Source organism: Theileria orientalis, chromosome 4, assembly GCF_000740895.1.
Source record: "Theileria orientalis strain Shintoku DNA, chromosome 4, complete genome".
Taxonomy (NCBI): Eukaryota; Apicomplexa; class Aconoidasida; order Piroplasmida; family Theileriidae; genus Theileria; species Theileria orientalis.
The window spans coordinates 252,542-276,935 of NC_025263.1; the positions used below are offsets into that span (position 1 = coordinate 252,542).

The 24,394-nt window shown below is 46.3% G+C and overlaps 5 protein-coding genes across 5 annotated transcripts; 3 read left to right on the forward strand and 2 right to left on the reverse strand.

Annotated features, from left to right (window-relative positions):
* Positions 1-127: 127 nt before the first annotated feature.
* TOT_040000120 (conserved hypothetical protein) lies at positions 128-2,470 on the forward strand (the record flags this gene model as incomplete). The annotated part of the gene is made up of 10 exons (XM_009693744.1): positions 128-242; positions 320-379; positions 443-731; positions 780-1,158; positions 1,189-1,362; positions 1,405-1,467; positions 1,499-1,786; positions 1,829-1,916; positions 1,949-2,059; positions 2,232-2,470. 10 exons carry the CDS (start codon positions 128-130, stop codon positions 2,468-2,470), a joined length of 1,806 nt encoding a protein of 601 aa, XP_009692039.1.
* On the reverse strand, positions 2,258-4,044 carry TOT_040000121 (methylase; the record flags this gene model as incomplete). The annotated part of the gene is given in 3 exon segments (XM_009693745.1): positions 2,258-2,471; positions 2,476-3,816; positions 3,857-4,044. Coding segments are annotated over 3 exon segments (1,743 nt in total).
* Positions 4,045-4,190: 146 nt separating this feature from the next.
* TOT_040000122 (uncharacterized protein) lies at positions 4,191-6,585 on the forward strand (the record flags this gene model as incomplete). The annotated part of the gene is made up of 7 exons (XM_009693746.1): positions 4,191-4,350; positions 4,394-4,650; positions 4,710-5,759; positions 5,801-5,899; positions 5,938-6,316; positions 6,372-6,463; positions 6,508-6,585. The coding sequence occupies 7 exons, from the start codon at positions 4,191-4,193 to the stop codon at positions 6,583-6,585; spliced, it is 2,115 nt and encodes a 704-aa protein (XP_009692041.1).
* A 124-nt stretch (positions 6,586-6,709) lies between these two features.
* On the forward strand, positions 6,710-7,768 carry TOT_040000123 (methyltransferase; the record flags this gene model as incomplete). The annotated part of the gene is made up of 2 exons (XM_009693747.1): positions 6,710-7,004; positions 7,143-7,768. The coding sequence occupies 2 exons, from the start codon at positions 6,710-6,712 to the stop codon at positions 7,766-7,768; spliced, it is 921 nt and encodes a 306-aa protein (XP_009692042.1).
* Positions 7,769-8,132: 364 nt separating this feature from the next.
* Positions 8,133-23,641, reverse strand: TOT_040000124 (predicted protein; the record flags this gene model as incomplete). The annotated part of the gene is made up of 14 exons (XM_009693748.1): positions 8,133-8,270; positions 8,383-8,745; positions 8,775-8,901; positions 9,215-9,596; positions 9,675-13,284; positions 13,461-14,025; positions 14,077-14,533; positions 14,615-14,999; positions 15,171-16,865; positions 17,071-18,915; positions 19,133-21,070; positions 21,260-22,737; positions 22,807-23,137; positions 23,288-23,641. The coding sequence occupies 14 exons, from the start codon at positions 23,639-23,641 to the stop codon at positions 8,133-8,135; spliced, it is 13,668 nt and encodes a 4,555-aa protein (XP_009692043.1).
* Positions 23,642-24,394: the final 753 nt, after the last annotated feature.

The following is a 24,394-nucleotide window of genomic DNA, read 5'->3' on the forward strand; positions in this document are numbered from 1 at the left end:
AAACTTCCACTTTAATTTAACCTAGTTGATATTTTTTTATAATTATTTAATAGGAAGACTTGTGAAAGAATTAATTTAATGCTCGAACACACGGCCTTTACAAAATTCAGCAGCACATTTTGTAATTATGGGTGATTACCACTCAACCAGTAACAGAGACTCACAGGATTCACACAGTTACGATTCTGGTTTTGAACATGACTTGAATGAAGCCATTCAACTGTCCCTTCAGGACTACAGAAGTATGAGCACAATTAAACAGTTAAACACCGACCAATGTACATTTTATTTATCATCAGTTCCTTTAATTTATTTGTAGATGATACCTGCAGTCATTCACAGAATACTGGGTCAACCTATGTCAATTTTAATACCGACGGTATGTTGTGTGTACATACAATTTTAACTGTGAATGAGTTCTCACATTCTAATCATAACACAGGAACTTACTTTATATCTGATGCGGTTCCCAAAGGCCCCAACGATTTGTTTAATCCTAACCACATACTTGAAAATTTATTCATGCTCTTTAAAATACGGGGCAAAGTCACCAATGGGTCGGAGTCGTCGAGTTCTAAGTTTCCTGGCTCGCAATCTTGGTCCTCGGAAACGGAGCACACAGAGGCCTCTTTGTATTATGCCATCGGTAGGGATCATTTGAATGATATTCTCAACACCCTCTTCGGCAAGGACCAGTACCGATCTGTTGAAAACTATGAGATAGAATCATGGTAAGCACAGATATAAAGCACACATGAGCTATAAAACATTATCATTAGGTGCCACCACGGGTTTGCTAACCATAGCGAAGGCATCCTTTTTTGGGGACTCTTGCAGTCAAGGAGCGGCCCCTGCGGTGTGCTGGCCTCAGTGCAGAGTTATATGATTCGCAGCATCCTTTTCAACTACTCCTTCTACGGAGAGCTGTCCTTTATGCTTCAGAACAAGTCCGCAGAGGAGGTTCTGATGGCATTAAATGACATGTTTTTCAACTATATTTCGATGAAGATACCGGAATTTCCGAGAGGTGATTGCATAAACCTTCATCCATTTTTAGAATTTTTGTACACTATTCCGCTGGTAGAATCTCTATGTAATATACTGTACAATGTTGCGCCGAAGTCTGTGTATAACATAATACTGTATGATAAACTAAAGGTAACTTTGAACCGTTTTACACCTCTCTAGGATAATTATGACCCCTTCGATTCACTACTGCTTGAATCGACGTACACCTATCGGACTTTTGACAACATAAACTCGGTCGCAAATTATCTCTTCAACAACCTTGACAAAGTCACCGGGAAACTCGGTGTTATTTCCTTTGTAGTGTCCGTCGTATGTACCAGGACCCTGGAAAAGGTACGTCTTACTTACACTGAAGATACACTCACAACGCAATAGGTTAAGGATGATATGGATGACCCATCACACCCGTTAATCGGGCCTTATGGGCACTGCTCTCAGGTACTTTGGCCTTACATTTAAGCGTACATAGGAACTGGTTAACCTTCTGTTGCACGGGAGGGCCGTTTCCAACGTCTTCAACGGAGATAAAGTCATTGACGACAACTCGAGTGCTTCCTTGACTCTCAAGGGCATTGGTTTTCAGAACACGCTGGGATTTCTCACTGACCTTGAGGCCATGAGGCTCTACAAAGTCGGCTCTTTCTACAAAAATCCTCTGGTTCCCATCTGGGTCATAAGCAGCCACAATCACTACTCTGTGCTATTTGGACTTGATGGCTCGGCCTGTTCCCTCTCACAGTCCGATATGATTGAGCAGGTAAACTTTATTATATTCACCTCAACGCCATAAACCGTTTAGAATCTTACCGAAGCTTGGAGTAAAATTGACACGCAGGACAACAAGTACATCGAAGTCAACTCCCTTGGCTCTCTTTTGGGCATGCTTGGTTCGTTTTACTTAATTTTACTTTGAACTTAGGCATTAGAAACTTACTAAGGGACGCCATGAACTCAATTGAAATTGTTTCTGGACTCGTTCTTTGGACCAACATGCTTGCCTGGTACAGCTCAGTGGTTGCAGAAAGGACTCGTAAGTTATTTTTACTAACACTCACTAGTACATTTATATTAGACCTATCCGTATACTCATATAATACATATCTATCCGTATACTCATATAATACGCACCTATCCGTATACTCATACAATACACACCTATCAGTGGCACCTATTAATATTCATGAACTTACACTATTTTACAGAGACTAAAAGCGGCGTTTCGAATACTTTAACTCTCTTCCACTACGATGGAAACGAGAAGAAAACTCCTCTGCACAAAGTCACCGTTGAGAACGACCACGTCTTCGTGGCCGATCCTTTCAACGGCGTCGATGCTAACATTGTTGGCACTGTCGATGACTCCTACACGAACATTGGCAGGATCGTCTGGACCCGGTGGCCTCGCACCAGCGTCAAGTGCTCCGTGGTCCCGACCGACTAGCCTACCCTGTATAATATGTTATGGTGTTTATTCCGTTTTTGCTGTACGTCTTCCCCGCGCTCAGCTTAGCGCTGAACGAGTCCTCCACGTACACCTTGTCTATGAACGACGGCATCATCAGTGCTCCTTTGGCCCCCTCTTGAAAGTACTTTTTCTTCACCCTCGCGAGTGACTTAACTAGCTTTAGGTACCTATTTGCACTCAATTTATTCTTCTTTCCGCTTTTATCTTTCCCATATTCCTTTTCTAATTTTGTTTTTGGTCCTTCATCCTTTCCGTTTGAATCACCCCCGTCCCCAAGTGAGTCGACGGCCTTTATGGCTTCACTATCGTCGCCGTTGCTACTGTGGTTACAGCTGGGTTCTTTCATTTGCGGCAGCTGTGCTATCATATACTCCCACTCTCTGCCTCCACTAGCGGCTCTCGCATCCTTTATTCCATCCTTTAAGTAGTCCGCCTGATTGAACGACATCAACTCCAGTACTCCTGCCTTTTCTGATGACTTTAGCGACGCTTCAACCTTTTCCCAATCCCTTTCGATTCCGATGAAACTACCACTAAGTTGACTCCACTCTTTCGAGCCTTGTCTGGCCTTCTTCCCGTTTGTGTACGTTATCAGCGACTTATATGCGATATCGTCGTGTATTGGCATTTTTTTCAGTGCGAATTTAGTTTTAAGGTACCCTGGAGGTATTCTTGCTGCCCATAGAGCAGACTCGATAAGAAACACTCCGCAGCCCGAAAACAAATCCACTATTCGAGGCCTCTTGAAATCCTCTATTTGTTGCGATTCTATCGAGTCCGCAGCTGTATTCAACCCCAATTTATCACCAGGATTATCTTCATCATCGTTATAGTCAGCTGAAGCCTTTTCTTTGCAGTGGTCTTCATACTCCTCTATGCTATACGCTGTGTCTGAAAATGATGTGTAACCCAGGTCGTACAAAATCGAGCATGCCATCGTAGGGTCTATGTCCGCTATGTTAGGCTTATATCTGTATCCTCTACTCGATAGCGGCGATCCTGTTGCGTCCACCATGACTGTTGCTGTGCAATTCTCATCGATGTCGAGCTCCAACTTAACCTCAGGGTTCTTCAGTTCAACCCTGGGTGCCTCCAGATTAAGGTTACTTATAAAATAATTTTTTATTCCGTCCTTGGCCAATTGGCACGCGTATAATTTCGAGTTTATGTACTTGTTGGATTCCAGTGAACCACAATTTACCAAGTATGAGTTAGACGGTGACAGAAAGCTGTTCCATTGGATGCTTTCACAGCTCTTAAACACATTCTTTTTATCTGACAGTTGAATCCTTCCGACTTCAATGTACACATTTGACGCTAGTCTGCGATTTGTCAATAATGTGTATGAGTATGTGTTCGTACCTGGAGAAGTGTGATAAAAAATACACATGCTTTAAGTCGCAATCAAGCACCTTTATTTTACATTTTGATCTAATTAGTGAATTTCTTTCAATTCCAAACGATTGAAGTTCGTTAAATAGGTTATGTTCTATTCCTCTTAAACATTTAAGAATCACATTAAATTTAAAATTAAAGTAGCTAACGGTCATTAAACTTTATATTTACAAACACAATTAATAAATTACACATCGAAAATCATAGATTTTCAATTTATACTACAAAATATAAAAATATATTATATTCTTTTTACTGTGTGGGAAGGAATCTCATTAATTATATATTAATTTGTTTTATTATGAAGCTTTCATTGAGTAAAAGCTTGTTTACAAAATCTTCTACTCAACCATTAGCTAATGATAAATATTCAATTAGAGTACTTTATAAGTTAGAATCTTCAGATTCTGAAGATGTTTGGATTTGTTCATATAGGAATCATTCCAATTTGACACACAAATGTAATTTTTATACAATTTATTTATTCTTAACTATAATATTTAGATTTTGACTCTAATTTTACTGTTCCATCGCACCTTAAATTCGCCGGATTTCTGCTTTTTGGAAACTCGAAAGTTGACGTTACACATCTCGAAAGTTTAGGATTTGATTTAAATAATCTTAAAGAATTCTATTTTTTAACTCTTGAAACCTATTTAACTGATATTTCGTCTTTAAATGAGTCGTTTTCATGCTTTAAAGTTAGTTTAGAATCCGGAAAACAGTCTAATACATCTGTACCACTAGAAGATATCGAATGGGTAAGTTTTATTAATCATATTAATAAATATAACACATGTAATGATTTATTATTATTTAGATCGAGGATGATGAAATTGAGTTTAAAAAAAGAAATTTATTTTTTGTGAATGTGTCCCTTGCACTTTTCTCAAAGTTGCCGTTTACCGCTGAAACTGACACGAGTCCTTTTAAAAATGGGTTCACTACATTTGAAAAACTACCTAATGATTTAAATACCGAGGTCGTTAGTGCACTAAAAGCACATTCATCCAACTTAGTTTCAGAAGAAACGTCCTGTTCAGTTACATACTCGGAGCCATTTGAACCTGTGAAAAACCCATACACCCAGTTCTGCTCGACTTACGTTTTGGGGTTTGGGTTTGATAGCAGGGGTAGGAAACACGCGCTAGTGGTTTCAGGAGAACATGAAGACTACGATGCGTGCTTGAGGCTGTTGTTGCAAACTAATGTCGCACTGCCGACCGAGGAGTTGGAAGAGGATGATTTGAATAGAATGGTTTTGACCAAGGTTAACGATCAGCTATTGAGACTGGCTACCGCTTTAGAGAAGGATGCATCCTCTCTAAGCTGCTATGTTTTAACTGAACACAACAAGGACGATGAGCTCTTGTTTAAGCATGAAGAGGAGGAAGCCACTAAACCTGAGAGCAGGGAGTCTAAGCCGAACAGGTCAAGTGGTAAAAAGTCATCTGGCAAGGGGAAGGGAGCCAAAACAACACAAAAAAGTACCCAAACCACCAAGAAAACCACGCCTAAAAAAACACTTTTTAACTTTCTCACCTCCTTGGAATTCTCTGGGTCAGTGTACACACTTAATTTTGACTCAAAGACGGGTGGCTTATCTCTTTCAGTGAATAAGGAGAGTAAAGAGTCTGATGCAAGTAAAAATAAAACTAGTGTAAATTTGGTTTTCAAGTTCATGATGAGCAGTGCTAGTTCGTCACAGTGCCATGTGCCTCACGGGGGCTCTGCCGTTGCACTGTTTAACTACTTATCGGAGTCCAAATGTAGTTTCGATGGGCTTTTCGAAGAGACCGAACACGATTTTTTGAGACTGGAACTAGTTTTTAACCCATACGAATTCGTTGATAGGACAATTTTGATATCGGTAAGTTGATTACCTGATACAAGGCACTAATCAATCCTTAGCCTCACCTATCTGGCAACCTGTTTCCTCCCTGGATTTCTCCGAAAAAGTCGTCGGTGAACTTGGTCATCGGGAATTATCAGTACTATCACTACACACAGGTATGTTGGTGACTCTGTTTTCATTAGTTTAATGTTAGTGTGGAGTCAACGACGCCGGCTGGGGCTGCTGTTACCGGTCCCTTCAGCTCGTTTGCAGCTGGTATTTGCTCAGATACTGTACACCCAAATTGGTCCCCAGCCACTCCGTGATTCAACAGGTTTTGAAGGACAACGACCTGTCCCACAAGGACTTAAAGATTGGAAGCTCGACGTGGATTGGCACTGTCGAGTCGGGGTACTTCCTTAACTGGTACCTGGGATACACATACAAAACGCTGTATTTGAACGACGTTTCCGAATTCAGGAACTACAATATGGTTATCGCAGATCATTTTAAAAAAGAAGGATCCCCGATCATCGTTGGAGCGGGAGCCTACGCCTACGTCATTTTGGGCATATGCATGGAGAATGAGGGAGGTTGGCACATACAATTATATGCACTCACGAGTGAAATATTAAATAAACGGTTTAGGTGAAGTTGCGTACCTTATTGCTGATCCGCATTACACAGGCGATGATTCTGTTAAAAACGTTCTGACCAAGGGCGGTATAGGCTGGAAGAAGGTTCGTTTTAATCTCCTATATTTTACACAATATAAATATTTCAGATTGACTTCCTGTCGAAGGCTTCTGATGGGCGTTTTATAAATTTGTGCCTTCCACAGTTGGAGAAATATTGTGCTTGAGAATTTTAAATAATCATGTAATATTTTAAAATTACCATATAAACTATTTTAAAATTATTTATATTTTCCCTCGTTTTGATTTTTATTTTAATTAATTAGTGTATTTGTACAATCACAATCGATAATGTTTTGTCTGAGAAGAGTTTTTAATCCAAGGACTATATCCTATTTAAATCCTGCTTTAAGAGCCCAGACAGTATCCAGATGGTCTGCCTTCCGTTCTTACAGCTCACCGGCCAAAGATTTTGTTCGCTCAGTCTTCTCCGATGTTGCTAAGAACTACGACCTCATGAACGACCTCATGAGCATCGGAATCCACCGCATTTGGAAGGAGATTCTCGTCCAGGAGGTCATTTCATCCCTCAAGTTGTCACATCGCCACCTTAGCAAGGATTACTTTTCAGACGACTTCGTGCCAGGTACTTAATTGTTTACGCAATATGTAACTATAATATATTCATAAACAACGCCTTATACATGTGTAGAATATTCATTACTCTATATCCACTGTTTAGTAGCATTAGTTTAATTTGAAGCATTTATTTAACATAATTCAGATCACTTGATTGTCGACATTCTCGACTTGGCTGGCGGCACCGGCGACGTCGGCATCAGGATCTGCCAGCTCTCGAAGGACCTGAAGTTCCAGGACTCAAACGGCTTCACGCTCCACGACGCGCTCAAGATCACGCCCAAGGTCGTCGTCTGCGACCCCTCGGAGGAAATGATGAAGCTGGGCCGTGAGAAGGCCGACCGCGTCGGCGTCAAGGACCTGACCTGGGAGGTCGCCGAGGCCGAGAAGCTGCCCTTCAAGGACCGCAGCTTCGACATCATCACCCTGGCCTTCGGGCTACGGAACTTCAGCGACCGGAAGGCCGGCCTCGGCGAGTGCTTCCGCGTCCTCAAGCCCGGGGGCCGCCTGCTCGTCCTCGAGTTCAGCCACTGCGAGAACGAGCTTTTTTCGGCTCTCTACAAGACGTACTCTGAGAACGTCATTCCCCTCCTCGGCTCCCTCGTCGCCAAGAACGAGGAGGCCTACGACTACCTCGTGGATTCCATTAAGAAGTTCCCCAATCAGCAGGAGCTCGCGGAGATGTTCAAGAGCGCCGGCTTCATTCACGTTTCTTATCGCAACCTCACTGGCGGCATCGTTTGCATCCATTCTGGATTCAAGAAGCTGTAGAACGCGCTGTATAACCACTCATCAAACACTTGCTGCTAAACGAGCTCGATTGAGTTCGCTTAGCGATCAACTGTGGTGCCTCGATACAGTTTTTTTTTTCATTCTTCTTTTTTTTTGTGCTTCTAGATTTGCAAGTTCGAGACACGAAAATAAAAGCAACACTGAATAGATTACGAACGCCATACCTAAGGCTACAAGAAAATCCTTCCACATAATGTGCAAATATACTTTTATGTATTTTAGCGACAATGTATACTTAATATTTTATTTGAATTATAATTTTTTTCGTCTAGTTCATTCTCCCCAAGCAGTTTGCTGCACCGCATAAACACATGAGTTTTCTGGTTTCTGATTCAACTCCAAACTACAGCAATTTATCATCTCGCTCCGTTACCTGGTAATCGTATGTTATTTCGTCTCCCGGCCCTAGATCCGACTTAGCAAACACCACTATGTGCTTCAGGCCGTTTTCGCACGTTATAATACGGCACAGGCAATTAGGCTAAAACACGGTCATTTGGTTAATATTTAAAGGGCAGCACTACCAGGGCGCCAGGGACACTAATGCCCCCGATTCTACTTTTAAATACCGCTAATTCTACTAGTTTTCTTACGTCGCAGCTGTGATTGATGAATCTCGACATGTTTCCTTTCCTCGTCGCGTCCACGATCAGCTGGTCGTCCAGCCTGAACATGTAGCACGATCCGTCTCCTCCTTGTCCCTCCGAGTATATCTCCTCTCTCTGGTCTCCGATAACGTCTCTTATGAGCTCTCCTACGTACTCCACCACTGGGTCTCCTGCTCTGATTGGCACTGAGGCGAAGAGTCCCAGCCCGTGTATCAGAGACGGCCTCACGTCCAGCCTCTGCTCCGGCGGCATTCCTATGAGGTATCTGTACTGCGTCGACGTGTTTCCTGAGTCGATTTGCTTCCTCGACCTGCTTCTGTTGAGCCTCACGTCCGTCATGTCCATGACCTACACGCTTTGACTTCTCGCTCACTTACTGATTGCTCGTTGTCCATGTACTCGATTGAGGTCGTTATGTGCTCCAGCATCAGCTGCTTACTTATTTTAAACGGATAATTTGTCTTCGGCTCCCCCAGCCTCAGACTAATATCGTATTTAATTTGCCTGGACGTTATATGTTTTTGTGGACATCATTTGTTACGTTAGCGTCGTGTAACCATATTTATAGGTAGGGTATACTCACACTTATAGCTAGTGTGTAACCATATTTGTAATTAGGGTGTAACTATGTGTGTAATTGCCTGTAGTTTGGGCGTAGCCATCTGTAGGTGGTCGGAAACCACGTTCATAACCTTGTATATAGCTAGGGTATAACCATATGCATAACTAAAGTATAGCTAGGGTATAACCATATGCATAGGTAGGGTATAACTACGCTATAACTATGACTAGATGTGTAATCTGCGGGTCGACTTACTTTGCTCCCAGTATCGAGTTTTTGAACGCCGAGATCTTCGAGAACTGCGTGAACCTGCGCATCATCGTCAGGCTCAGGTCCGCCCTCATCTGCTGGAGCACTATGTGCAGGTTAAGCCCGAAGAAGGACTCTGCGCGCATCTTCAGCCCCCTCGCGCCCACCGCCTTCTTGAAGGCTGCGTACACCTCCTTCAGGTCACTCCCCTCGCTTATCCTCCTGTTCGGCATTTGCGTGCGCGGGTGCGACACGAGGTCTATTGTGAAGTAGGGGCCACCCTCCCGGGCCCTTATGCTGCACATGTAGAAGCTTCTCTCCGAGTTCCCGAAGTCCCTCCTTTTGTTGAACTCGTGGCTTTCCTGCGTCTCGCCACTCGCGCTCTCCTCTCCCTTGTTCTGACGTTTTCTTTGTTCCCTTCTGTCCTGATGCTGCTTCGGGTGCGCCGCCTCTCCGCTTCCTCCACTCTCCGGCGTGCTCTTGGTGTTCTCCGATTGCGCGTTTTGGTTTGCCGCCTCTGATTGGTGCGCCTTGCTCCTCTCCCTAGCCTTTCTCTGCCTCGAGTAGTAGTTGTAGTTCCAGAAGCGTCGCACTGACGTGAATCCTACTGGGTAGAGCACTCCTGCCTTGTCGTGCATCAGCGCCTCTCCCAGGTTCAGCAGCGTCAGCGCTCCCACTCTGTAGACGCTGTGCGTGATGTTTTCCGGGAACCTGAGTCCCGGCACCTTGTACGAGAACATCGAGGACACCTCCTTGTCCGCTCCGTACAAAAAGTACTTGTTTTGGAAGTCGTATTCCGAGTTGATCTTGTTCTCGTGCTCCTTCTTCTCGTCCACCTTAAGCACCTTGTCCAGGAACTCCTTCGCGTCGCCGCTGTGCGGGTGATTCGCCATTGCTCTGTTGTACATTGCCCTCGTCCTTGTGTACAGCTTACTGTTGTACGACATGTACAGGTCCAGCTTATTGTAGTCCACCACTCTCGGTATTATTCTCACTGACTGCAGCGTCTGTCTGCACACTATTCTGATTGCGCTCGAGGCCATTCCTTCCAGCGAGAAGAAGGTCATCACTTCGCTTCTGCTTCTACCTCTCAGGGTCTTCGCGTGGTATGCCTTAATGTTCTGCAGGATCAGGTCGAAGCAGGAGGCGCACCATATCTTCCTCCTCGTGTAGTACATCTTCACTGGCAGCACTCTTTCTTGGTACTCGTGGTCCGGGTTATCTCTCTTGTAGAGCGAGTGCACCAGTCTACTCGACGCTATGAATGCGCAGCACAGGTGAAAGGACACTTTGCAGTTATCGTTTGCGCACGTCACTGTCGCTCCCGAGGCGCTACACCACGAACACGTCGTCGTCAGCGACGCCTTGTACACTTTCTCCACCACTGCGTCTGGCACTTGCACTGGCGGGAGCACTGGCATGCTCAACAGGTTCAGGTTTACGCTCTCGGTTCCCACTTGCCTTACTTTAAACCCTGACTTATCGTTCTTCGACTCTTCCTCTCCGATCATGTCGTACAGGGTTCCGTGGGTTCCGTGGGTTCCGTGGGTTCCGTGCCGTGCTGGCTCTTCTTGGCTTGCGTCAGCGTCCATTTCTGCAGTGCTGTAGCTCCTCACTTCATCTGAATCCGTCGACGGCATCCTTACTTTAAAGCCATCCCCATTCATGTCCTGCGATGCGCGTGTTCTGTTACCATCCAGTTTATTGCATTGCGGTTCTCCGTTGTTGGCCAGTCCCTCATGTCCAATTGCCATGCCATCTTCGTAGTTCATCATGGTGCTGCTACTACTGCTCTGTGACGATTCATCGTCTCCCACTATTTGATATTCTACGTCGCGTACGAATCTTTCGAGGACTCTACAGTTCAGTTTCCCCGTGTTAACTGCGCAAGGCCCAATATTACTCATTGCGTAGGTCTGTTCATATTGTTCATTAACTTTATATTGTTTTTGGAACTCCCTTGTTGCATCGTCAAGGTCCATTGTGCGAATAGTAACAAGACCTTGTTGACTATACGACGTTTCTTGTTCATTTTGTTCCTCCTGTTCGTGCTGCTGCCGACCCAACTGATGATCAAAGGCCATTACCTCGGATTCGTGATGATGACTTTGTTTTTGATCTGATTCGTGATGATGACTTTGTTTTTGATCTGATTCGTGATGATGACTTTGTTTTTGATCTGATTCGTGATGATGACTTTGTTTTTGCTCTGACTCGTAATGTTCATATTGTTGTTTTAGTACTACTCGCTGATCTACTTCATGTTCCTGGTCTCGTTTTTGTGCGTCTTCTTCTTGGTGGTCTGGTTTGTGTAACTCGTGGTGATCTAGTTCGTATGGGCCATATGGTTGTTGTGGCTTGTTTTGGTCGTCGGCTTGCTGGTATAACGGTTGATAGTCATAAATTACACGCGTCCTTTCAGGTTCACATGGGACACCCGCTTCATGAGTTTGATCTGCTTCACGAGGTTGCACTGCTTCACGATGGCTGGTAACCATTGGAGCGTATGGTCCGCCCCGATTCTCGTCTACCGATTCCTGTAAATTTTCGTCGCTTATTTCTTGTTCTCGCTGGTCTGCCGTGTCCCGGATATGCGTAACTGGCTGTTCTCGCCGTTGATTCACCTGAGTCGCACTCTCTGGCGCTCTCTGCTCATTAATCTTCATCTGTCCGAGTGCCGAATTGTTCTTAGCAGCTTCGTTTTCCGGTTTCCCTGGCGCGTCTTTGCTCTTTGCTTTCTCAGAGGCTTGGCTGTGGGTTTCCTTTCCCTGGGCCGTTCCTTCTGCTGCCCCCTCGCTCACTGGCTCGAAGAGCGTGTAGTAGTTGTCATAGTTGAAGTTGAACGTCCTCGGCAGGTACACGTCGCTCACCGACCAGAGCACGCACTCCGAGTGCACGTAGCCGTTTCTCCACGGGAGCAGCGACCCCCTCAGCACTGTGTTCCTCTTCACTCTGCATATGCAGCATGCGTTGAAGCTGTTGCTCGCGTCTGCTTCGGGGTTGTCTGCCGACTCATTGCACTCCTTTCCTCTAACCTTTATGTGCGCCGACTGCTCAGGCCTGATAACGTTTTCTCTTTGCGTCGAGAACTCCGAGGTTATGTTGTCCTCCATGATCCTCTCTCTGATTGCCACGTCTCCTGCTATTGCTCTTGCTGAGACCACGTCCACCAGAATCGACGCGCCCAGCGCTTTGGACGTGTACGTTTCCATCTCCTCTCTCTTGAAGCTCGGCGCCATTCTCGCTCTCAGCAGCTTCAGTGCGTCGTACACCGACTCTAACTCCAGGTCCTTCTGTCCCTTGCTTATCACTCTCGCGTCCAGCAGCGACACGTTTTTTGCTGAGAGTGTTCTGTACAGCTTCTTCATGCTATCGTTTCCGTGCGCCTTTTTCCTCGGGAAGCAGTGCATGTTTTCTACGAACTCGTTGTTCGGCGCGTGCCTCAGCGCTCTCGTCAGCGTATCTATGAAGGCTATAAAATCTGCCAGCACGTTCAGTATCGTCTCTCCTTCGACGGATATCCTTCCCAGTATGCACGAGGGCGATGTCGTTCCCAGGTCCACCTTTGTGTATCTCAGGAACCAATCTGGGTCCCGGTCTCTCTCCGACTCTCTGAAGTGCTCTATGTCTCCGTTGATGATCAGGTGCGCCAGGTGTCTTCTGAAGTAGGGGTACCTGTTCTTCAGCTTCACTGAGGAGGCGTCGTTGTAGATGTCCGCGTTGATGATGTGAAAGAGCAGCTTCTGCAGCCTGTTTGACAGCAGCTGCAGCGACCTTTTGTTGTAGTGGTAGTATGGTGAGGACCTTCTCAGCTTATTCTTTATTCCCAGGTTCTTGAAGAATATTTTATATGCTAGCAGATCTCTGTATATCCAGTAGAACCTTGCCGTTCCTGAGGTCGCGTTTGCGAACTTCTTTATCATCGTGTAGTGCGACGCCTTGACGTACTTCAGTCTTCTGCTCGACTCATCTTCTTCGAAGAACGAGCTCGTTCCCCTCACCTTGTCCGACCCGCTCTGTGTCGACTCCGACGAACTTGACCTATTTTCGTAATCTTGGAAGTATCCTTGTTTTTTCTACAAATGCGTTTAATCACGGTTGTTGCTTTAGTGACAACTCGTCTGATAGATAGCTATTGCTGAGTAGCCAAGTCGGTGACCGGCTCGTAACTGTTTACTGACTGCCTAACTAGCTAATGACTGCATACTGCATAACTACCCAAAAACTACCTAACTACCTAGCCAACGCTCACTCTGTGGCATGTGAAGGCCGTGATTGCGTTCTTCCAGCTCGTGAACTCTACCGGCGAGAACGGCGAGTCGATCATCGAGTTGTAGGTCGCTCTGAAGACCCGCGTCGCGTCGTGGTACTTCATGAACTCGTAGACCAGCCTCTTCAGGTTCGTGTTCGAGATCTGCGGCGCCAGCGTCGAGATGACCGTGATCAGGTAGTTGAGTGTGTTTTCCGTCATCAGCACCGCCTTCCTCGCCACCGACATGACTCCCGCGTACGGGGCCGACTCTATCGCGCTGAGCACCGAGTCGCTCGAGTACACGTCTTCCAGCTCCGGCACCTCGTTCATGTACGTTTCGTCTTGCGTGGCCATGTTTTCGAAGAGGCCCTTCATGTACTTCCTGTAGCTCTTGCAGACGCTGCACATTGACCAGTTCGTCGCCGTTTCCGGCACGACCGCCTTCTCTCCGTCCCGCAGGTACTCCGCGACGTAGCTCGGGTGCAGTTCCAGCGTCTGCTTCATCTCCTTGCTGCATATCATGCAGCTCGAGGACAGGCTTACGGTCGACATCGTTTCCGCGTCCCTTTCAATCGCTGTGTGGTGCGTCGGCATGTCGTTGTCGCCCTCCATTGACTCTCGGCACTTCTCAGTCTCGTTCTTACCCTGTCCAGTGGCCGCCTCCACTTCTGAGCCTGTCTCTCCTGCCTCCATCGTGATGTCCTCTTCCAGCTTCGCCAGGTTATACGTGTCCTCGAGCACTTCAAACTGCCTTTTCAGGCCGTCCTTGTACATCTGGTCGTGCGGGAAGCTCCGCATCCTCAGCGCGTTGTACCTTTGCTGGCACTCGCTGCTGCACGTGAATATTCCTGAGCCGTCGAACTCCCAGTCCAGGTACGGGGTGAAGTCGTACGTGTAGTTCGGCTCCTTGTTGTTGTTGCTGCTGCTGCTTCCGCTCTTCTCCTGCTGCTCCGGGTCCTCTTCTTCCGCCGTGTTCAGATTCTCGAATATCGAGTTGAGGTCGAAGAACGTCGTCAGCTTATCTCTTCTCGGCGTGTCCGTCATATCATCTAGCTGGTAGTCCGAGTACTCGTCTGCTCTGTCGGTCGCAGGCGCAAGTACCTCCAGGTACCTCGTCTTGATTCTTTCGCATTCGTGTCTCCTTCGCGCGTTACCGTGCCTGCTGCTTTCCAGCTCCTCCACTTCGTTGTCCAGATTCATGTTTTTTAACTCCGCTTCCTCCTCTTCCGCAGCCTCGTACTCTTCGCATCTCTTCGGGCGCCTCTTTCTGTAATCTGCGTTCACTCTGTAGCTGTTCTCCTCTTCTCCCCAGGCCTCCTCGTTCGAGTACGTGCTTACCTCTGACCCGTTCGACAACTGCTCCGCGTCATCTCCGTTGTACGTGTGACTCTTGAAGAGCAGCTTGTACGTCGTCGTCGGGTAGTTGTATCCGTTCGTCCTGTTCACCACTCCCGAGTTAATGTGGCTCTGTATTATGCTTATCAGGTCGTCGCACACTGACAGCTTCTTACTCATCTCGAGAACGTGCCTGAATTCGTGCTTTGTCGTTTCGTCTGAGTCCGGCATCTCCTCGGGCCTCGTCAACTTCTGCTGCCCCTGCCTCTTCGGCACCAGCGCTTCCTGCGCGAACCCTTGTCCTGTGTACCCAAAGACTCTCTCTGGCCCGTTCGCTTCTGCGAACCATCCTTCCCAACCCTCCATTTTCGGCACAGAGCTCCCGTTAACTTTCTCGCCGGAGTTCACAGGGACCTGCTGGTGCTCCTTTATCGGACCCATTTCTCCTGCGAACCTCATGAATGCGTTTTCAAACGGGTTCAGCGTCAAGGTTGACTGTGCGCTCGCCTCCGTCGGCGTCGACTCACTCGTTCTGTACTGGTCCTGTGTCTGGTACTCACTGTTCTGGTTAACGAACTTCGCGTACTCGCTGTACGGGTTAGTTGACGGCTTAAGCAGCTTTATGCAACTCAGGTGTGCTGCGTTTCCGCAGGCTATGCACTTCACTGAGGTCACTGGGAACTTGCTCAGATGCTCCACCTCCGTGTTCTCTGCTGTGTTCGTGATAAGCCTGTTCTGGTCCACCTTGAACCTTCCGTCCAGGAAGGTCGCGTACTTTACGTTCTGTCCTTCCGGCCTTTCTCTTTCCTTTTCGTGTTCCCCGTGACTCCCCTCAGTTCTACTCCTCGACTCGTTCTGCGCCATGTCCACTATCACTTGTGACGAGAAGAGCACTATGTTCGTGATTAGTGCAGGTATGAATCCCAGTGCGTCTCCGAAGTGGAAGTTGTTTATGTTCGACAGCTCGTAGGGGTGATTCGCAGGTATCGCTGCCTCGCACCTTTCGCAGTGCGTGCAGCCTGCGCATTTGAAGGCTCCGTAGTCCATCACGGTTGGCGGTAGCGTGAATCCTGCGCAGTAGTAATGCATCGGCTCTGCGCACTCCTCGCAGTGTATCATGTAACTTTGGAAAGCGTTTGAGCCGCAGACTACGCAGAAGTCTCTGAACTGCACGAATCCCTGTGTGAAGAGCATTTTTGCCATACTGTTCAGCTGGTTGCTGTTATCTATGTAGAACTCGTACCAGTTCCACTTTTGTGTCACGTTTTCCGGGTCCCTCAGCTGCTCCAGGTACTCGTTCTTAATTCTGTTTTTGTTGAGCAGAATCAGGTTCTTCGACTTCACCAGCTCTCTGAAGTCCTCACTTTTGTCAAACATCGGCGGGAATATGAACTTCGGCCCTACTACTGACACCACTGAGGCCACCACGTACTTTAATCCGCAGGGCACGTACGACTCGTAGAACGTGCACATGGTCTTGAACCTTTCCAGCGTCTCCCCCTCAGTCAGCTTTTTCAACGCGTCCTCTCCCTTACTTTCTCCTTCTCCGTTATTCTCTTTGAGGCACGAGTTAACCAGGTCCTTGCACATGTCCTCGTGCAGGTTAAATATTTTTCCCAGCATGAACTCGAAGGTCATGTTAAACGTCTTCAGCTTCTTCTTTATATTAACCAGCTGTGTCGACGTTTTCAGCGACTTCGTCGCCTCCATTTTACTGTACCTCTTAAGCCTTCCAAACTCCGCTTGACTCGCTCCTGAATCAACGGCCGCTCCTTCTACCTCCTCTCCTTTCTGCTCATCTGTCATTTTAAATTCCTCTTCTTCTGCGTCCGAGAGCATTTTTGTCTTTCTCACGATGTCTCCTCCGTTGAGGCCGCTATCCACGATTGCTTCTATTTCCGAGTTCGTCAGCTGCATGATTGAGGACACTATCTGCTTACACTTCTTCTCGAACAAAGTCGCGAACTTGTATATCTTCGTGTTCGGCATGTTCACCATCTTCGCGTTGTAGGGGATAAGGAATATGTCGAATATGAACTCCGATATCGTCGCGTACTTGCATCCTTCCAGCTAAACGTCCAATTATTACCGACGTGCTTAACTAACAGCTAACTAGTACCCGCAGACAATTATTACCGACGTGTTAAGTATAACACACATACAATACCGGGATGCCGGCTGTCCATAACTAACAGCTAACTAGTATCCGCAGAGAATTATTACCCACTGTTACCTAACTAGCTGTATAGCGCATACGCTTTAACTTCTGGCCTACCTTCGTGAACAGCGTAACCAGGTTCATCGGCCTCGTCACAAGCCTCCAGTATGTCACGAACGTCGGCGACACTGGGTACCTAAACTGGTTAAGCCTGTCGACTATGAATATCTGCTCCAGGACCTTCATGCAGCGCGTCATTTTGTTGGAGGACCTGCACACGCAGCACCTGTAGTTCTGGCTCTTCGAGGAGGGGCAGTCCGTTATTATTCTCGCCAGGTCGTCGCACTCCACGTGTATCCACAGCTTGCAGCCTTCGCACTGCACCCACTTTTGCGTGTTCGAGTCAAAGTTCGTCCAGACCTTGTAGCACACTCCGCAGTAGTTTGACCTTTCCAGGAGTTCCCAGCACTTGAGGCAGAAGAAGAAGAAGAGTCCCCAGTTCAGGTACTCTATGCACGTCGTGTCTCTGTATCCGCAGGAGATGCACTGCGTGCACGAGTCGCACTTCCACGACTCTATGAAGAGCAGGTTCGGCACCACTGGGTTACAGCATCCTCTGTGCGCCGCCACGTTGCAGGACACGCACACCACGTCTCTCACCTTGTCCGTCTGCAGGCAGTTTCTTTGCAGGTGGTCCACCTTTTCCTCGAAGCACGGCGGGAACTGCTTATATGCCTTCATCGAAGTCTCGTTGCTTCCTCTTCCGTAGTTGAACCTGCTTATGTACGCTCTTTCCGTTATCGGCATGCAGCAGTATATGCACTTTCTACACTCTGGGCACGTCCACTCGTTCGACTCTGTGCTGAAGTCCAGCATTGGGTAGAACACGTAGTTCTGCTCATCGTTCCTCTTCTTCCTCTGCTCCATCTTCTTAACGGTTCTCAAATTCTTAATCCTTCTATCTTCTCCATTTTTCATTATACTCTTTTTTTTCCTCCTTTTCACTTTGCGATGTACAGAACTGTCCTCCTCTTCATTTCTCTCGACCATATCTACTTCTTCACGTTCATGCTTTTGGTCCGATTCTTCCGAATCTGATTCGCCTTCTGTTCGATTGTATTCACCGTCTGAGTCCTCTCGTGCTTCAGGTTCCGGGTCCGATTTTAATCCCACTTCTTCCGTGCCAGATTCTTCAACTGCAACTTCTTCAGACTGGTCAGCTCCGTCCATTCCAGCACCGGTGCCAACACCAGCCTTACCAACCTCGTCAGAATTGGCATCACCTCTTTCAGAAACTACTCCCTTAACTTCAGCGTCAACCTCATGGGCTTTAACCTCATCCACTCCATCTGCGATATCAGCATTGTTCACATCGTAAGCGGCAATCGCACCAACCACATCAGGTTTATCTACGTTCATCTCACCAACCACATCAGGTTTATCTACGTTCATCTCACCAACCACATCAGGTTTATCTACGTTCATCTCATCAGCATCGTCGTTTTCTTCTTGGTCTCCGTTTTCGTAGTTTTCTTCTTGGTCTCCGTTTTCGTAGTTTTCCGCAGAATCACCATCTTCATTTTCCACCTGAACTTCCTCTTCTGATACTTCGTTCGTTCCACTGTCATTGTCGTCCTCGTTTGCATATGCATCCTCTGAACACTCAGCCTCATAAGACTCTCTTCCGGACTCAGATTCCACAGGTTCGCTTTCATCACTTACTGCATTCTCTTCATATTCTTTGTCGCTGCTGACTCCGTCACCTGCTTCTTCCGACTCGTATTCATCGTTGATGGTCAGTTCTTCCACCACTTCCGGCTCTTCCCCCTTTTCATTTTCATCTTCGCTGCTCGACACTGTGATTACGTATCTTTTCCTAAATCTTCTTTTTCTAAACCTATACGATTTATATCTCTTGTGTCTGTTTTCATCCGATTGATCCGATAGAAACGAGTCAAACTCCTACATTATATTATTTTGTATTCATCAACTCTACTTTTAACTGCTGTTACTTAATCATATGCTAGGTACACTAAATATACTAGTTATATCACTTGTACCAGCCATACTAAGTTTAATAGCTACAGTGTTCATACTAGCTATACTAAATATACTAGCTACACTTAATACACTTAATACACTAAATAGACTAAATATAGTAGCCGTAGTGGACACTCACATCTTCCGAGCCCAGGTCCAGCTTAAAGTCCGTTGTTCTGTACAGGTTTTCGTTCGAGTAGTACGAGGCTCGCACGTTCGTGACGATTCTGAAGTTTTTGCACATCGTCTTGTGCTCCGAGAGCCGCGCGTTGATCCTCTGCTTGTCCATCACCGGCGCCGGCTTCCTCAGGTGCTGGTACTGCAGACACTTCGCGTGGTAGTGGTCTCCGCAGTGTGTGCACTTGAAGCCCCAGTACACCAGGTTCACTCGCGTGCTCTCGTCGAGCTCCCCTGTCACTCCGCAGTGCCTCCTCAGCCAGTTGATAAGCTTAACGCAGAAGTACAGTGTGCTTTTGTTGTACAGGTTAACTGAGCTTCTGTTATAGTCCTTGAAGAACATCTTCGTTATGTCCAGGTTACTTTCCAGCAGGTTAACTATTCTCGGGAGCCCTATCTGTTCAAGCTCCCTCAGCGAGAGCACTGTTGAGTGTACTGGGTTTCTGAATAGGTGGTTCGGGTAGTCGTAGGTAGCCATTGCTTCGCTGATGAACTCTGCCATTCGCAGTTCCTCGTCGCACTCTCTCAGGTCACACGTTTTCGGCAGCTGCGTGAAGTCCTTCCTCGTGTACAGTATCTTCTTTCTGCATATTTTACAGTGCGGCGGCTGCCCGTGGTCTCTCGTCGCGCTATCGACTGCCGACCTTACTGTGCTCCCCTGCTTCAGCCTGTCGTACACCGGCTCCTCTCCCAGCGGGAGCAGGAAATACGTCTGCGTTGCCACCCAGAGCACCTTAGTTCCGAACTGCACCGCTTCGTCCTTCTTAATCTTCTTGTACAGCTGCTGGTCCGAGAGTCCGTGTATCTCTTCTTCGAGTATTCCGTGGATAAAGAACGACTTGTACTTCGGGTCCCAGTACTTGATTATCCCGTAACTCCACTCTCTGTTTTTCTTGTTAATCGCGTCTCTGTCCGCCGGCGCGTACTTCACCAGGTATCCGACGAACTGAAAGCCGTGATTCGTGTCTATCAGCTGTATTTGCTTTGGCTGCGGGAAGTAGAATTTATCCACCTTGATTGCTGGTTGAGCCTGCACTTGCGCCACTTCCCTCTGTTCCTTGGGTTCCGTGTGTTCTTTTTGCTCCTTATGCTCTTTGTGCTCTTTGTGCACCTTAGGATCCGTGTGATCCTTGTGCACCTTAGGGTCAGTGCGATCCTTATGGTCCTTAAAAGCCTTTGGATCTTTGGCCTCCTTTGGCTCCAATGACTCCTCCTGCTCCTCCTCCTCTTCCTTGCGGGGTTCCAAAGACTCGACACTCATCTCACTCTCCTTCTCTGGGGCAGTGTGACGTCTGAGCCTCAATTGCGCGTACTCCGACTGCGGGCGCTCGTACGCCCCGTCGTCGTGCTGATGCGAGTGTCTCCTCGGCCTTGACTGCATGTATTCTGTCATCGGCTGCGACTCCTGCCTCTTCAGCTCCTCTGCCAGCTTTTTCTTCTGCTCCTCCATCTTCTGGTGTCTTTCTGAAAAACGCTTTGGCTGTGGAATTTCCTTCGGCTTTGTCTTCTTCTGTGTCCCTTCCGCCTCCTGGGTCTTCTGCGTCTGCTTACTTGGTTGTTTCTGCTGCTGTGCTTGCTGATTTTTCTGATGTTTTCCTTCCTTGGTCTGGGTTTTTTGAGATAAAGATTCATTTTTACTCGTTGACTGCTGCTTTTGCAATGCTGCTTTATGTGGTTGCTTCTTCGACTGCGTTTCCTTTTGCTGTTTTGTTTGCGTCGTTTCCTTTTGCTGTTTTGTTAGCGTCGTTACTTCTTTCTGCTGTTTCTGCGTCGTTACTTCTTTCTGCTGTTTCTGCGTCGTTACTTCTTTCTGCTGCTTTACTGGAGTGTCCTGAGACTTTTGTGCTTGGGGCTTCTGAATCGTTGATTCCTTCTGATGCTTTGGTGATGCAATATTCTTCTGATGTTTTGGTGTTGGCGTTTCCTTCTGATGCTCCTTTACTGAGGACTGTTTATTCTGTTTCGATGTCGGTACTTCCTTTTTCTGATTCTTCTTTTCCTGCGTCTGATTCTTCTGGTGCGTTTTTGCTTGTGCTCCCTGCTTCTTCGATCCTTCTCCTTGCGTTCCTGCCAGCTTTCTTCTCTTCACGTTTTCCTCATCCTTCTGTCTCTCAGCCTCCTTCTCCAGGTCTCTCAGTGCTGCTGTTATCTTCGATATGTCTCTCTTAAGGTCCTCCTTCTTCGTTTTCTTCGTGGTATTCATTTCCTTCGACTCTGGCGTCGACTCCACTGAGTGCAACTCCTTGTTCATTCTTCTCGTGATCCTGTGCACTGCGTCCAGCGTCAGGTCCTCCAGGAACCCGCTCTCTTGCAGCGTCTGCAGTGCCAACTCCTCCGTAATCGACTCTTGGCTGCTCTTCAGCGCCACTGGCGTCGTCCTTTCCTCCAGCTTCAGCTTCGGCCTTTCCTTCGACCATGGCGACTGCACCAGCGCGTTCACTACTCTGAAGGTCAGGTACTTGCTGTTGTGCTTCACCTTCGGCGTGACAATCGGCTGCGACAGGTAGTACTGCGAGTTTGCAGTCAGGAACTGTATTGAGAGCTGGCACGTGAGGCAGCTGCAGTCTTCGAACGAGAGTCCTCCGTCCTTGCTGTTGTGGCAGAACTGGTACAGGAGCTCCATCACTGTCTCTCTGTCCCTCTGCTGTTCCTTGCTTCCCTGCAAGTTCAGGTTGCACGCCACTATTTGCTTCAGTGCTCGCAGCTCACTGCTTTCTCCCAGCGCTCCTTCGTCGTACACCTTCACGTTCTCTTCCTCCGTCACTGCTCTGATCAGCGGCTTCACCACTCCTTCCTTCGTGTAGAAGAGCAGGCACAGGTAGTTTTTAAGCGGCTTCTTCTTCTCCTGCTGACCTTCCTGCTTCCCCTCTCCGTTGCTTCTCTTCTCCACTGCCTGTGCGTTGCACGAGATCCTTCTTACCAGCTTTCCTTCTATTCTCGTAGGCTGCTGAGTCCTGTTTCTCTTCGACTCGAACAGGTACGTGTTGTCTCCCAGGTTCTTGATGATCAGGCACAGGTGCACTTCCTTCTCCAGTATGTACAGTCCCAGGTCCTCGTACATGAAGCACGACGCGTTCTTCAGGTCATCTGTGTTCCAGGTCTGCTTACTTTCCTTCGCTTCCGTTCTTGGCGACTGCTGCTTATCCGTCATGATGTGCTTCGAGACTGTGTACTTGTTCGACTCATTCACTGGCACTATTGACACTGACCCGTAGTCCGTCACGTTGTTGACCATGAATATTCCTTTGTACAGCTCCATTTTGCATCTTTCCAGCTTCTTTCTGTTATACGCCAGGTCTGTCAGCGACAGGTTATCTTCCGACTCTATCTTGTAGAAGGATATTGTTCTTTTCGGCTTCAGTGTTCCCTCTGGGTCAAACGGGTAATTTTTCAACTCTTTCGTTGCTGCTAAATCTATTTGAAATCCTCCTTTCGACGTTCCTCTTTTCGATGCTTTCATTAAAACCCTTCTTCTTTCCCACAACTCTGCTTCTTCCAGGTTTATTTCCAGTTCCTTCGACGACGTCTTATCTTTTTCCAGGAGACTAAGCAGGAGCCTGTGCTTATCTATTAGCCTCGATATTATCATTGCTTTATCGAACTTCTTACTCATTTTCAGGTGCTTCGCTCTTCTACTTATTCCTGTAAGTCCCTTCATCTCCTTCCTCTTATGCTTCTTCACTTTCAACTTCTTCCTTGATATATCCTCATCGTCTTTATCTTCTTCACAGGACTCCTCTCTACCTTTTCCGTTACTTTCTTTACTACTCTCCTTATCTTCCTCATCATCCTCCTTATCTTCCTTCGTTAACTCCTCATCATCTTCATCTTCTTCTTTTAACTTCTTACTATACTTTTTCTTCTTATATTTTTCCTTATATTCTTTTATCTCTTTGCTCTTATGCTTATTCAACACCTTTTTCTCAAGTTTTTTCTTAAGCATATGTTTTTCCTTAGTTTTCAGTTTCTTTTTCTTAAGGAGTAGTGATTTAGCAGCTGCATTTTTAAAAGTTTCCGAGTTACCCTTGTCCTTCGGTGAATCTTTTTTCGGGCCTGGTTGTGCCTTATATGATTTTTGAACTGTCGGCGACGACTTATCACTCAACGACGCAGATACGTTAGAATCCGGTGATTGCGACTCTGTAGGTCCTTGGTTACTTTCACTTTTTTTCTGCTTATCTTTTTGTTGATAGTAGTCTGTTCCTTTTTTGTGGTTCACTTCCAATCCGTTCGACCTATCGCTACCTGGTCCTTTTTCCTTCCACCAGTCCATATCGATACAGAGGCGCAACAGTTCTCTCGGTATTGACTCGTCCCTCTCGTGATTATTTTTTTCATTATCACTTAGGAGGACTTTGACATTTTCTGTGTTGTTATTTAACTCTGGAGGCCCCTCAGCTTGCTCAGCAGAGTCCTCATTATGTGTATCATCGTGTGTTGAATTTGACTGTACTGAATCTTTTTCATTCATGATTAATTAATCCTATTGTGGCGATTTGTGTTTTGTGATATTTGTGTGTAATATCAGATTTATAAACAACGATTTTATCGGATGACATCAACTTCGCAATTTATGTGAAAAATCTGAAATTGCGTTTTTTTGATCGAATAAATATTTTACATGATCCATTTACCTCATTAAGGCAAATATATGTTTGTTTTTGCGGTGTTTCACCACCCAAATGATATCAATGATTCCAATTATTTGTATATGAATGAAAACAAATATCGCTTAATAAAGTATATTGCCATAATCCCAAATTGAACTAAGAAATACACATTAAAGATAAATTTAAACACATTTAATAAAGCTTTAAAGCATCCTTTTGTTTTCGGATTTTTTATAATATATGGCAATAAAAACAAAAATATTATTAAGTTTAGAATCTTGATTACTTTGAAATGGCAAATTATAATTTGGCGTGTACATTTGGTATTTTTATATCATGATATTTTGGTGCTACAATATACGAACTACTGCAATAATGATACTGATGTCGTTTATTGCTTGATAATTAACACATATTTATAAGTATTGGTACATATAATTCTTTAAAATATGATATGATTAATTAATAAAAATAAAATCTATACAATATTAAGATAGATATCGTTACGATTCCCTAGATGTGCAAAAATTATTGTCTATCTCATGGGGCATCGATGACAAATCATAAAAAATATGACCTCTAATCGTACACAAATTTGCCAATTAGTTTCATAA